Source organism: Berghia stephanieae, chromosome 1 (assembly GCF_034508935.2).
Source record: "Berghia stephanieae isolate SIO BIC M18660-M18661 chromosome 1, UCSD_Bste_1.3, whole genome shotgun sequence".
NCBI classification, from domain to species: Eukaryota; Metazoa; Mollusca; class Gastropoda; order Nudibranchia; family Aeolidiidae; genus Berghia; species Berghia stephanieae.
In genome coordinates, this window is record NC_088360.1 from 86,326,108 (window position 1) to 86,339,712 (window position 13,605).

General features: G+C 36.2%; 2 protein-coding genes across 3 annotated transcripts in view; one reads left to right on the forward strand and one right to left on the reverse strand.

Moving 5' to 3' along the window:
* The window catches only part of LOC144960174 (persulfide dioxygenase ETHE1, mitochondrial-like), a 165,306-nt gene that overhangs the window by 20,101 nt on the left and 131,600 nt on the right, over positions 1 to 13,605 (forward strand). The window lies entirely within an intron of this gene.
* Positions 4,772 to 10,094, reverse strand: LOC144960106 (uncharacterized). The gene is made up of 3 exons (XM_078893069.1): positions 9,827 to 10,094; positions 7,601 to 7,761; positions 4,772 to 5,087 (listed from the first exon to the last, which is right to left on the reverse strand). The coding sequence occupies exons 1-3, from the start codon at positions 9,983 to 9,985 to the stop codon at positions 4,952 to 4,954; spliced, it is 456 nt and encodes a 151-aa protein (XP_078749195.1). The 5' UTR covers positions 9,986 to 10,094; the 3' UTR covers positions 4,772 to 4,951.

A 13,605-nucleotide genomic window follows, 5' to 3' on the forward strand; every position in this document is an offset into this window, starting at 1 on the left:
TTTTACACAAAAATTATTTTAAATATGGCCAAAAACAGCATGTTCATTAAAAATGTAGCACTGAAGAAAGCTATGGCCCAAGCCTCAACAACAACCTTCATATTTCTACGTCACAGGAAAAACTAAAAGTGTACGCAACCCTTAAATTTTTCTCCACTTTGTGGGATGCCAAATTCATCATAATTTTCATTCTTTTTAAACATGGTATTGATGTCCAGTTGTCACATTTAAAAGTAAGTTGAAGGTGTGGTAAAAACAATAGATATATCATGAAAAAAGACTAATTTGTTCACAACCCAAGTGAAGCATCATTACCGAAGACTTTTGAACGAAATCGCATTGTTATATTATGAAGAATAATTGATACTCAAAAGGGATTCTTGATTCAAGATGCAGTAAGTACATAAAAACAATATCCTTATGTGTTTTGCAAACATGCTTTACTCCTTAACAGTTTGCACTGCTCACCAATTTATTACATATCCTCATCATCAGTAGCAAAATCCTCTTCGTCCTCTGAAGTGTCGTCAAGGAAATCACTGTCAAAGCTATCACTACCATCCTCGGCATATGTATCTTCGTCAGTACTGGTGCAGCTTTCTTCATACACAATTTCCTGCAACTCATCTGGAATGAAAGCATCTTTGAACCACTGTACTTCCAATTCATTTGCAGAATTTCTCTGCCAACCGTTATCCTCTGGTTTTGGAATGCTAGGATTCTGGCACACTGCATTCCTCCAAATGAGAGTTTGAAAGTTGGCTCTTGATATGTGCAGTGACAATACTTGACTACAAGGAGGCATCTGACACAGATCAATTCCACCACTGCATGAGATGGTACCTTTCTTTCCTTTGAAACGCTGGCGAACTATGTCATACCTCACTTTGTTGACACTTGTGCATGAGGTTTTGCCATACAGCTTGCACACAAATGACTCTAACACGAGACAGTCATTACTCGAAACAGCTGCTGATGTTCCAAATCTGGAGAACAGAATTCTAGGATCTTCCTCCTTTTGAAGAAATTTTAGAGCTTTCAGTTTTCCTTGCCCACCAAAGCAACTTGTTGTGTCACAGCCTGTGAATGCATGGACACCAAGTAATGCATCACACATCTGTTTAGACAAAGTCTTTGCTATCTGAGAGACATTGATTTGTCGCCTGTTGTTGCCACAGCCAGTATAAAAAATCAGGGTCTTTCCAATTGTCTCTGAGAATGAAAGGAGAAGTAAGAAGACTTCCGTGTCTGGTGATCTGACAACAATTGTTTCACAGTTTGGTTGGCGGGAAGCATATTGACAGTGCAGTATAATTCGTGTGTCTGCCTCTTCCTGTGATGAGTAGAGATCTAGACAAGGTACAGCTGTGGTAAATTCATCCGTGTCACTGTAAAGTAAGGTGCATCTCTCTTCACAGACAAAGAAGATTTCCCTGTTTCTCAGTTTCTTTGCATATTCGTTACTTTCCCATTCCTTGAGGAGAAACCTGATAAGGGATCTTTTGTTATCAACGCAGCTGAGAAATTATTTCCAACGTCTGGGCACTGTTGTTTCAGATCCTCTTAACAAGTATGCATTATCTTCAGAAGATCCTCTCCTCAATCTCTCACAACCTTTGATTGAATCTTCTATGTAAGTATCAGTCACAAAGTGTACACAAGCTGCTTGTGGTAAGGAGGAAAATGTAAGTTTGGCTACTTCACCAAATGTATTTGGGATTGCTGACAGAGTTTGTAACAGTGCATTGCCATCAACAATGTAAACGGTGTTTGTTTTTGTTTTTGCATAATCCTCGAACATTAATGAATTGTCAGGCGTGAGCTTGTGCAACAGAGTTGCTTTGTTGGTCTTCAGAGGTAAACCATCTGATGAAGCCAGCGACCATGGAGTAGGTGTTAGAGGATATTGAAGAACTTTTTGAAGATCAACACTGTGCTCTTGGGACAAAACAAGAAGCTGGCCAAATAAATTTCTTTGTGCCTTGATTTTGACCACGTTCATGTCTTTTTTCACTGTTACCACTTTCCTCAATGATGCAAATGTCTTGGTCTTGTTCCTTTCTAATGGCTTGTGAAATTCTACAGTCTTTTCCTTCAGTCTGTCTTCAACAAAACTTTCAAACAATCTTTTTCCTGTTTTTTCCACGGCCAGCAGGTCATCAGCAACATCCTCTTGCACTTTTATTCCAGAAGCTAGACTGACCAGACCATCTTCAACTTCAAAGGGATTGATAAATGCTGAAAATGCCTGGAGGATCTTTTGCACTCGCTTTTCACTTTGTCTTTTTTCTGCAAGGCTCAATTCTTTGTGGGTGTCTATATCTATACAGTTGTTGTTGCTGATCATTCTTTGGGTTGCTGATACATATTCTGCTCGATTGTGTCTTGTTACACTCCAACGGTAATAGCTTGGAAGACTCTTGCTGAACCCAACAATACCTCCTTTTGTCTTTGCATGTTTGTTTATAGTTTGTCCAATGGTCACATCAACTGCTATTCTTCCAGCAGGCGTCCTTGATCTGGAGACACTAAATCCATTATCTTGTAACATTTCTTCTGCCCCTGGGTGGGAATGAATCAGGTTGGCTAGTGACACAAAATATACACTGAGATACTTGGCATAATTGTGGTGATTCATGGTAAAAAGCAGTGGGCACAGTTCTTTTAAAAAAGATATATGAAGAAGAAAGTTGTTTGTCTTTGTAGCTCGCAGAAACTGGAGGAGAAGCCAAACTCTGTCCATGTATTGGATCCAGTATTGTGCAGTTTTTCCGTACTTTCCTGAGCGGACACTCTCTTTGAAGGCTTCATACTGGGAAAATAACTCAGCATACACAGTTGACTGGAGAATTTTATTAGCTCTATGGCTTGAAATTCCTTCGGTGAATTCCTTTATGTAAGACATGAGGTCTTTAATGAGTTTTGAATCCGTGTCCTGCTCAAATTTTGCAAGCAGAAGCCTCTCTAGAGCCTCCAAAACAGACACATGCACTCGTATAGCCCTGTTGTAGTTCTTTCCACTCATAACCCTATCCATAGAACCATGTGCACATAGCCCTGCTTCAGTCACAATTTCTTCAAAACCAGATCCACTTTGGAACTTTCCCAGGGCACCAAGATATGAAATTATGGTGTGAAAGACACCCAGGTGAATAAATGACTGTTTTGTAAAGCTGTGGGTTTTGCCAGACAATATCGTAAGCTTTCTTTGCTACAGCAAGGTCAAATGTTACAAATGTATATGTGTTATATGCCCATTAATCATGCCTGAATTGTGCTAGTACAAAATTCCTCTTGTTTATTTATCACTGAAAGGAAGCAAATACACTGTAATATATATTTTTTAAATATTATAGAGAAAATGGCTATCAAAGATTTAAAAACCCTATATAGCTTTGTAAAATATTTTATGATATGAGGCAAAAAATGAGAAATGACAATAAAATTCCACTATTTATTGCATTTGAAGCAATTTTAGGGTGATAAACAATCATTTTATGCACAAAAATGAGTTCACCAAAAATTGCACCCGATGACCTTTCAAGGGCCATAACTCCTGTAAATGATACTTGAAAAAACTGTAACACCCGGATTAATTTGTGTTATATGTCCCTGAAGCATGCCTGAATTGTGCTAGTGCAAAATCCCTCTTGTTTATTCATCCTGAAGGGAAACAAGTACACTGTAATAGATTTTTTTTTCAAATTATAGAGAAAATGGCTATCAAAGATTTAAAAACGCTATATGGCTTTGTAAAATATTTTATGATATGAGGCAAAAAATGAGAAATTACAATAAAATTCCATTATTGATTGTATGTGAAACAATTTTAAGGTGATAAACAACCATTTTATGCACAAAAACGATTTCACAAAAAATTGCACCTAATGACCTTTCAAGGGCCGTAACTCTCGTAAATGACACTTGAAAAAACGGTAACACCCGGATTAATACTCAAGATATATTGCTGTTTCAGAAAAACCATGTGGCGAAAACTCCCCCAGGGGGGGGGGAGGGTTTCGCCCACTGGCCCATGCACTACTTAACGTTTTTTAATATTTTTGTTGTTGTTGAGATCCGGATGTGTTTTGATTTCCAAAATTTCTTCAGGACTTGCAATGCTTTATGGCTTTACCAAGTGTTGATGTTACATCGTTGTCCAGACCTCATTTTGTGCCTGCCTACTATACTGCCAAGATAAGAGGAAGTTTTTATTTTTTCCAGGGTTTCGTTTGAGATCTTAATTGGATTTCTGTTGGTAGCTCCTATTCTTAAAAACTTTGTTTTTGCTTTCTTTATGTTCGAACTCTTGACGATGATGCAGACAAGGTCTGTCTTATTTTGCATCTGTTAATCTGTGCTAAATCAGTGCGATGTCATCTGCAAAACCAAGGTCTTCATGGTGATGCCGTGGTGTCCATGGTATGCCATTAGATTTTCCAGGGTTTTATCTTATTTTATTTATTTATAATTATTAATTTTTTGGGGGCTGTTGATATATATGTAATCTTTTTCAATAAATTAGATGTCCACGTTAAGGTGTATCTTAGCCTAAGCTGGGTATTTTTTCCGATATATGAGGTCTTACTTATTGTTTTACAATAAAAAGAATAATAATGATGATGATGATAATAATATTACCAATAATAATAATAATAATAATAATAATAATAATAATAATAATAGATAGATAGATAGAGAGAGAGAGAGAGAGAGAGAGAGAGAGAGAGAGAGAGTGGGGGGGGGGGGGTTCTTATTGAATTTAAAACAATAATAAACACAAGTTTATTACTTACGTATACCCACATTTATTAACATTTTTTTAACATTGCCTAATTAATGAATATTGTCGTGAAAAGACTGATCGCTTTCAATAATCGCGTTACATCTAGTTGTATACTGAAAGCGAATCATATTTCAAAGCAAAACTGGTCCATTTTTTGCATGTTTCCTAAGGATTGCTGTAGTGTAGTAACTCGCCAAAATACCGTTTGGGTGGCTGCTTTCCCAAATTGAGGGCTCGATAATAAAGGTATGGCGAGGTATCGATCCCACACACGCTCAGACGTTTTGATGTATTGAGTTCTCTGGAATTAAAATTATATTATATTATATCTTTAAAATATTGTTTAATTTATGCCATAAATAAGATTAAAGAGACAACAACAACAACAAAATAATTTTTAAAAATGGACGTCTACTTATTATGCTACTATGTGCACATAGAAAAATATTCTTCTATTAATATCATTTATGTGCGGCTATGTGGTTTTATGGTATGGCACTCGCTTCCGGATCGGAAGGTCCTGGGTTCGAGCCTCGCTCGGCGCATAGTTGAGTCCTTGGAAAAAGACTCTTTACTCACATTCTCTTGCCGTACTAATGTGTAAAAATGAGTACCTGGCCGTCAACAGCGTTGTCTCTGTCGGAGAAAAAGAAATTTGTAATATCGCCCAACAGGCGTCATGTGTCGTTCTGCATGGTACGTGTTGCTGTTGCTCAGGGGCCTAGACAGTCTGGCGCTTAGTCAGGGGCCCTTTGTAAAGCGCTTTGAGCACGTTTAGTAAAGCTCACGTTTACACTCATGCACCAAACAACATTTTAAATTTATCTGCACGTATCTGGTTATTTAGTGACCCACAAGATATACGCAAACTATTCTCTCTGTTTAGATTTTCCAAGACTTATCTCTTTAATTTGCGCATAGTTTTGGGAAAACCCAGGTGGACGGCGGCGAGAACGTTTATTCTGATACTATGATTTGTTCTAAACAAAATAAATACAAATTGCCCCAAATAAATAAATAAATTCTCCATTGACTTTAAATACCTACAGCACCTGAACATTTTGATAGATTGCAAAATGGTTTGACATAATTATGAGAAAATTTATTGAGACAAGTTTAAAACCTGTCAAACTTGATTGACCTTGAATTTTTAGCTAACAACGCGGCTTGTTTATGTGACTATGAAGTAATCATTCAATATCTTGACAATGGCGGATTTGGAAACCTGATGCAATTTCTGAAAGACCAAACATTCCTTTTTTTGTTATCTGTATATAAGTAATGTAGAGGGAATCAGCTGAGGTAGTTGAGTGCCCAAATCGTTGATTCGGGGAAATTGGATGCGTCTTGTTTCTTGCCAGCATAAACTGAATAGGGTTTGTAAAAATAATTTTGATTTTATATAATTTTAAAGGAAAAGTTTTGTGACTTCATGGGCTTCTTTTTTTTTCCCCCATCCCACATTTGTGAGGAGATGTCTCTTCTTTAATCGCCATGGCACTGTGCATGTTTACTGACAAAAAGCCATACCAATTTTAAAGGCTTTTCCCACCAATAATACTAAAAAACATCAATCTCCCATAAGCACCTGGACCTATTTCGATTCCAACACGAATCGTGAAATAATGTGCTATTGCAATATCTTCATAGCTTTGTATCCTATTCCGCAATCTCCCGACAGTACAGGTCCAAATGATTGGAAATATTATGCTAGGATTACTGCAATTTACAAACAAACAAAAAAAGCAAACGCGACATAGCCTCGAATTTTAGACGCCTTTCACTAATATCGGTCGCTTGCAAGGTACTTGAAGATATCAGTTTCACAGCATTATGTATCATTTTGACCGTCACCACATACTTTAAAGTTGAGTACCAACATGGTTTTCGGATGAGTAGATCATCTGATTCCAATTCATCAATACACTTGAACAAATAACAAAAGAGTGAGCTGAAATAAAACAAATAGATTGACTAGTATTTGATTTTTTTAAAACCTTCGATATCGCACCACAAACATGGCTTCTTCAGAAATTGAAATACTACAGAATACGCAACAGGAAACTTGTCAAATCAGTTTCACTAATTTCACTTGAACTAGAAACTCACAAGTCACAACTAATACATAATTGGCTGTTATCAGACTCAGGGGGTGATGCTTGACAGAGAAATAAGTGAAAAATGCAGTGATATCTGGAGTGCCGTAGGGAACTGTATGGATACTATGTGTTTAGGTGAAACACTCATAACATCCGCCAGCCGGAAATAACCCACCAAAACACAAGACTATGTGTAACCTTAAACGTTTATAATCTGATATAATTTAGTGAGAAGTTATCACCACAATGGCTGTCTAAAAACAATAACAAAGAGCAGAGTGACGTCAACTTCTTTCCTTCTATAGAGGTCATCAAGAATAGAGTTACAATAATTAATAATCAAGACGGACTAAGATCAAGATTATTTTACTATTTCGATTACGTCAAAAGATAGATATGATCTGATAGGAGAAATTAATCTGATATAAAAATTTATAATTTTCAGTTTTGAAGATAATATGTTGATCCATGGAGATGTTGCGATCTAAAATAACACACACACGCTCTCTCTCTCTCTCTCTCTCTCTCTCTCTCTCTCTCTCTCTCTCTCTCTCTCTCTTTCTTTCTTTCTCTCTCTCTCTCTTTCACACACAAACACACTAACATACAACCACACGCACTCACACACACACACACACACACACACACACACACATACACACAAACACAATTTCTCCAAAGACGCAGGGATATGAATCTCTGGATTTAGATTCACCTTATTTTAAGCTCTAGAAACAGAAGATCCGTGCTCTCGGTTATCCCCATCCTTTCCAACAAACGAAAGTCCATGGTCAAGAGACGCATTCCGTCTATCTTATTGTCTTGAAAAAGATCTGAATATCTTTCCATACCTATTGATCCGATCCATCGAGCTACCTGCCAGAATAGAAAGTGTACCATAGTGCCACAAGTGAAACAATATTGGGACGGGAGCAAGTGATTGAAGTTTTACTCCTTTTTTTGCGCATATTATAGACGGAGATATCATGAAAATGCATCAAATTTGCCGAATGAATATATATATATATATATATATATATATATATATATATATATATATATATATATAGAGAGAGAGAGAGAGAGAGAGAGAGAGAGAGAGCGGCGGTATTGAGTCAAGTATACCAAAGTATCAACTTGACATCAACATAGTGTCCTTACTGATAGGGGTACATTTTGCTGACAACATAAATATACGAATTAGGCTGTCTCGCCGTGTAAAGTAAAAAGAAAGTATGTACAGTTGTCAACAGTAGGCCCTATCCAACTCGCGGGTATCCCGAACTAGTGAATGGATGAGGTGAGAATCAAACGGACTTTTATTTGAAATCATAATTTCTTCATTTTTCAAATACCTTGTTATTACCACCGCCAGACAATAGCAAAAGACCCTAACCCGACAAGTTTTACATTCCACAAGAGTATCTTTCTTAACTAGCCAAAACGCCTTAAACCCCAGAATTATTTAAAGTATCGGGTTCAAAATTCTTTGCCAAGAAGAGGATCGTCTCAATCTATTAACATTTTACCTAAATAGGAGGTAAAAGTTTATTTATTTATTTATTTTGTTGTTGTTGTTGCCAAAAGAAAAAAATCTTTGTTGACAAAACAGACCTAATTGTTTTCACAAAGAGAGCAGTGATATCGATCGCGTCGTTGCTCTCAATGAAAAAAGGGAAAATAATAAGACGTAAGACTAAGACTAGAGTTAAATCGAGCCCTGCCAGTAAACAGTCAAACAAGACACTAGGAAATAAGGTTGATGGGATCTACAGTACTTCGTTATATCTTTTAACAACCAGGTTTACTTTGTTTTCCGGACTTTTATTTTGTGAGAGAAAAAGATATATTACGACAAATACTTTGTGGTCGAAGAAATGTCTTCTAAAAAAAGAAATAGACCACAGAGTGTGGCACTGCCCAAACAATTACGCCAGAATACAAGGTGATTTGCAAAAGAAAGTGACAAATAAATTATATTCAATAGTACAGCAATAGGATTATTTGTTGCTACTTCTAAGGACAACTCACTCTTGGCTTTGTTTTTGTTTTTTGGTGATTGTGCACCGTGGTGCAATTTAATTTTTTGTTGTTGCTTTTTTTGGAAAAAGGTTACGGTCTGACTCAGATAAGACAACGTAAAATGGGTGTAGCCAAGGCAAGAAATTCAAATTGTTATGGATCGTACCAGTAAGCATATGGAAGTTTTTCCTATTACAAGCACAACGGTGCCAGCTCTTTTTCTCAATAAAGCTCAAGTATACTAAAATGTCACTTTAAAGGTACCGAGTTCGAATACCCGCTGCGCTGTTTGGTCTTGAGCAAGTCACCTCGCCCTGGCAGGCTTAATAAGATCAAAGAGAGAGGGAATGGGGATACCCCTCTCAAGCGCATAATGGACGGTGCCCCCGGTTCGATCAGAAATGTCCCGGAAACCCTTGTACGTAGCTTCCCTGACTTCGGACAGAGCTGCATATACGAGATGGAAGTCGGTTTGGACGAATTCAATATCTCGGGGGAGCGGGGACATCGATCCTCGAAACTGGGGAGAGGTTGCCAGGCTTTTCCACCAGCAAGAGAAGACACTGGGTGGTAGCCAATCGGCTTCGGTCGAGAACCTGCTTAACAGCACGCTCACTACATCAGTGGGGACTTGCCATCTGTCCAACATGTACCCGTTGTGGTAACGATCCCGAAACGACAGAGCATCTGGTTGAACGGTGCGTTGTGACGAAGCTTCCGATACATAAGAAGCTGCTGCCCTAGCTTAGTTTGAATAGCAGATGACGCCTGCGTTATTCCAGTGGAATTGGTCCCAAAGATAAATTTCCCTTATCGGATGAATAAAGGCAATTTTATTTATTTTTATATTTATACGGACTTTACCTCTGTAATAAATTGGCTCCAGGTAGAAAACTTATTTACTCTTCTCTTTTCCTACCTTTACGGAATCCCAAATTGGAATTGATTCAACGTTGAACTCGTTAATTGGTTGACAGGGTATCTTATTTGAATTGTGTTGTGCCTGTGGTTGTCGTGCCCAATATCGACGTATAGATCCCATGTGCTGAATGAGATGGTTCCGTGCTGTTCTCTGCATTGCTGGCACACGTACGGAAATTTTATTTTCTCAACAAAAAATCAAGTTTGTGTTCTATAGCTCATTGCCTTATTGTTTTTAACAAAATATAATTTCTATTCCATACCAATTATTACTACCCTGTTTAATAGGAGTGTACAATGGCAATTCAGGGTTTTCCCTAATATTCCACCCGCGTAGAACTAAATCAAAGCAATGAACCATTTCACTTGAAAATGGCATCTACAAGAGATATCGGGTTTGGAATATATCGATGATTGGCGGCCATCTCAATCTATTCATTTATGCAATAATAAGATTCTGGTCCAAATGAAAAAAGCAAGACATTTTGTCGTTGAAAACAAAATAGTCGCCTCCTTACCCCACTCGAAAATACCTGGATACCTGGATACCTCTGTATAGAGCTTTTAGACTAGATGTAGTCTCCTTCGCTCCTCCTAATCTATTAATAATTGGACCAATTCTTATAACTGAACTTGTTTCCTAGAATGTTGCTTATCTCCAACTTTGCTTTGAATTTATTCAAATTTTTTGCTGATAATGTGGTTTCTTGCAGTTTATTCCAGTTATTAACAATTCTAGATGAAAAAAAGTTCCTTATTTTATTTGTCTTAAAACGTTCTTTTTCCAGTTTCTTGCTGTTTCCTCGTGTCTGAATGTTCTTGTTTGGTTTAAGAAATCCGGCCTCTACCCTATTCCCTTTACTATTTTATATTTTTGGATCATATCTCCTCTTCTTCTCCTGTAATCTAAGGTCGGGAGATTTAATTCTTTCAGTCTCTCACAGTAGGTTTTGTCTTTCAGGTGTGTGATAAGTTTTGTTGCTCTCCTTTGCACTCTTTCTAAACAGTCTTTGTCTCCCTCAAACTTCGGATACCATATGCAGTTGGCATATTCCAGCTTTGATCTAACCATAGTCTTGTAGATGGTAGTCATGTGTTTTGTTTTCAGATTCTTGAAATTTCTTTTCACTACTTCGAGTGTTCTACCAGCCTGATTATAAGAAAACCCAATAAAAACCCCAGTCAAAACATAACAAATAAACAATGAAAAGAAAATAAAGAACCAAAACAAGAAAAAAAATTAAAATAAAATAACAAACAAAACGAACACACCCAAAAATAGCAAAACCTAAGGATATGGAATTTCTACCAGATGATAAATTTTGCTTTGTTGTACGGGATTTTCAGAATGTTTAATAATTCCTTTGGGCCAATAAATAGATAAATAGACAGATTGATATATAATTAAGTAAATAAATACATATATAAAAAGAATAACTAATAAATAGATTGACAATAAAAGCAAGCTTTGCATGAAAATAATTTTTGAATTGTCCCGCTAATGGTTTTCCATTCTTTCAACCACTACATAGAAAAACAACTGATTTAAATTCATATACAGTTTAATGTCAACCATGCTATAACAAATCAACTTCGTTATCGACAAGGAAATGTAAGATACACTACACATAATGTAAATGCTTCCAATAATAACTCCAAAAGGTATTAAGTCTAATTTGGTCATAAAACAAAACAGTTTCTGTTCTATGCAGAAAATATTGTTTGTGACCATGCTCAAAGTATAACACAGGTGCGATTCCACGTTAAATCATAATATTTTTATGTCCACAGGCCCATTTAGTAGACATAAAAATAATAAAAGAGGGTAGTTAAAAGTTATGTCTAATGGCATAGAACATTTTAAAAGTATCATAATAAAATAATAATAATAACAATAATAATAATAATAATAATAATAATAATAATAAATAATAATAATAAATAATATAATAATAATAATAAATAATAATAATAACAACAATAATAATAATAATAATAATAATAATAATAATAACGAAAGAATAAAATAAAACCTCCAAAAACAAAACAAAAAGCGTAAATAAATAAAAACAAACAAAACAAAAACTACCTATAACAATAACACAAAAGACTGCAGCAAAAAAAAATATTTTTTTTTTAATAGAAAAGAAAAGAAAAATCAATAAAAAAAATTGCGAATGCTCTTGTTAAACGATTAACAATCTACTCATGATGTCATGATGTGGATAATGTGAAAATAATGTTTTTTTCGTCACTTGGGTCGTTGACTTAACACAGACTATTTTAAAATAAACGTATACAGGGTCAATTCTGCGTTACTATCTGCTACCCATCCCAGTTGTTGAAGCGTGAAGCATAGACAATAGACCTTAATTACACCCAGCTTCTTATGCAATGCATGTTCGAAGATATAATATAAGGGGTGGAGATATCCTGAAATAATATTCTGATGCATCGCGGTATTGATATCCAGTCGTTCAAGTCAATGCTCTATCAATCCTTCCTGTTGTCCTTTTCGGGTTCAATCAAAATACACTCCGTGTTTATTGACCTGGACACTGTTATTCCTATTATAAGGTCACCTTCGCATGGTGACCGACTTGTTACAGATTTACTCCGTATCCCATCCTTTGCATTGACCTTGGATTGCCATAATTTTTCACCTCAGATTATCATCGGAAAGGAGACCATTCTCGGAATGGTAAAAGTAATATTTTGTTAACCCACAAACTCGTGGCCGTCAATTTGTGTGTTGGGTGTCGTAAAATTGAATGTTTCGTTGGTTCTTGCTTGTAAAATTTTCAAAGCTTCCCGGTATTTGTGATTTTCTTTTGACCCGTAGCATATCTAATATCGATAGCGAGGTGGAAATATGTGACACAGACCAAGTTCGTTTTTAAAAAGAGAAAGTAAAAACAAAGTCACTCAATTTTACAACAGTCAGTACACTAACTGACGGACACGATTTATGGGTTAAACAAACCTTACTTAAACTTAAACCCTCTGAATATATAAGGGATGATAAGATAGAACCACTAACCCGGAAGAGGAAAATAGTTCAAGTTCTTGATTATTATGGCATGTGACGTATACAGAGAATCGTCTCCTACTAAATTTAGAGTTTGTCCTTGACCACAACGGTGATAAGTGATAATGATAGTCGGCGCCGTGCACATATTTGCAGGTCTGATAACCGACCGCAATTATGACATGCCCTTACAGCAAGAACGTCAACATGCGTCCCTCTTATCAATAACTGAGGAAGTAATATATCGTTGGTTAATTAAAATATCACTAATTATATTTGAGAAATCATTTTCAAAACGTTATGATATACATACTTTTATAAATAAATGTATAACCAATAAACTTATTTTGATGAAAAGTTCACAGTGATGTATTGCAAAGAATGAAAAATAATAAGGAATGCACCCAAGATTAAGATTACCCGCCGTGAAATCACTGACTTCACGGTTGGGTGACTCAGACTCAGACTAAAAGATCGACGAGAAAAGATTTAACTTGTGCATCACTAGTGCACTGTGAAATTTTCATCAAAGTAAGTTTATTGGTTATATTGTTATTTTATAAAAGTATGTGCATAATAACATTTTAAAAGTGATTTCTCATTAACCAAACGATAGATTTCCTCAGTTGATCAGAGAGACGCTTGCGCAATGCTATGTTGACGTTCTCTCTGTAAGGGCATGTGCAATTTTTTAATGGAGAATATTTTGCCTTGGTTTGAGAGCATTTCCATTACAACAATGAGCCCAT

Bases quoted from the DNA above. Each gene is read 5' to 3' on its own strand.
- LOC144960106 (XM_078893069.1), bottom strand. From the start codon at position 9,985: ATGCAGAGAACAGCACGGAACCATCTCATTCAGCACATGGGATCTATA. The intron at 7,762-9,826 runs GTAGGAAAAGAG...CTATTCTGGCAG, and splicing joins CAATTTGGGATTCCGTAAAG to GTAGCTCGATGGATCGGATC. The intron at 5,088-7,600 runs GTGAATCTAAAT...TTTTAATTCCAG, and splicing joins TTTCTAGAGCTTAAAATAAG to AGAACTCAATACATCAAAAC.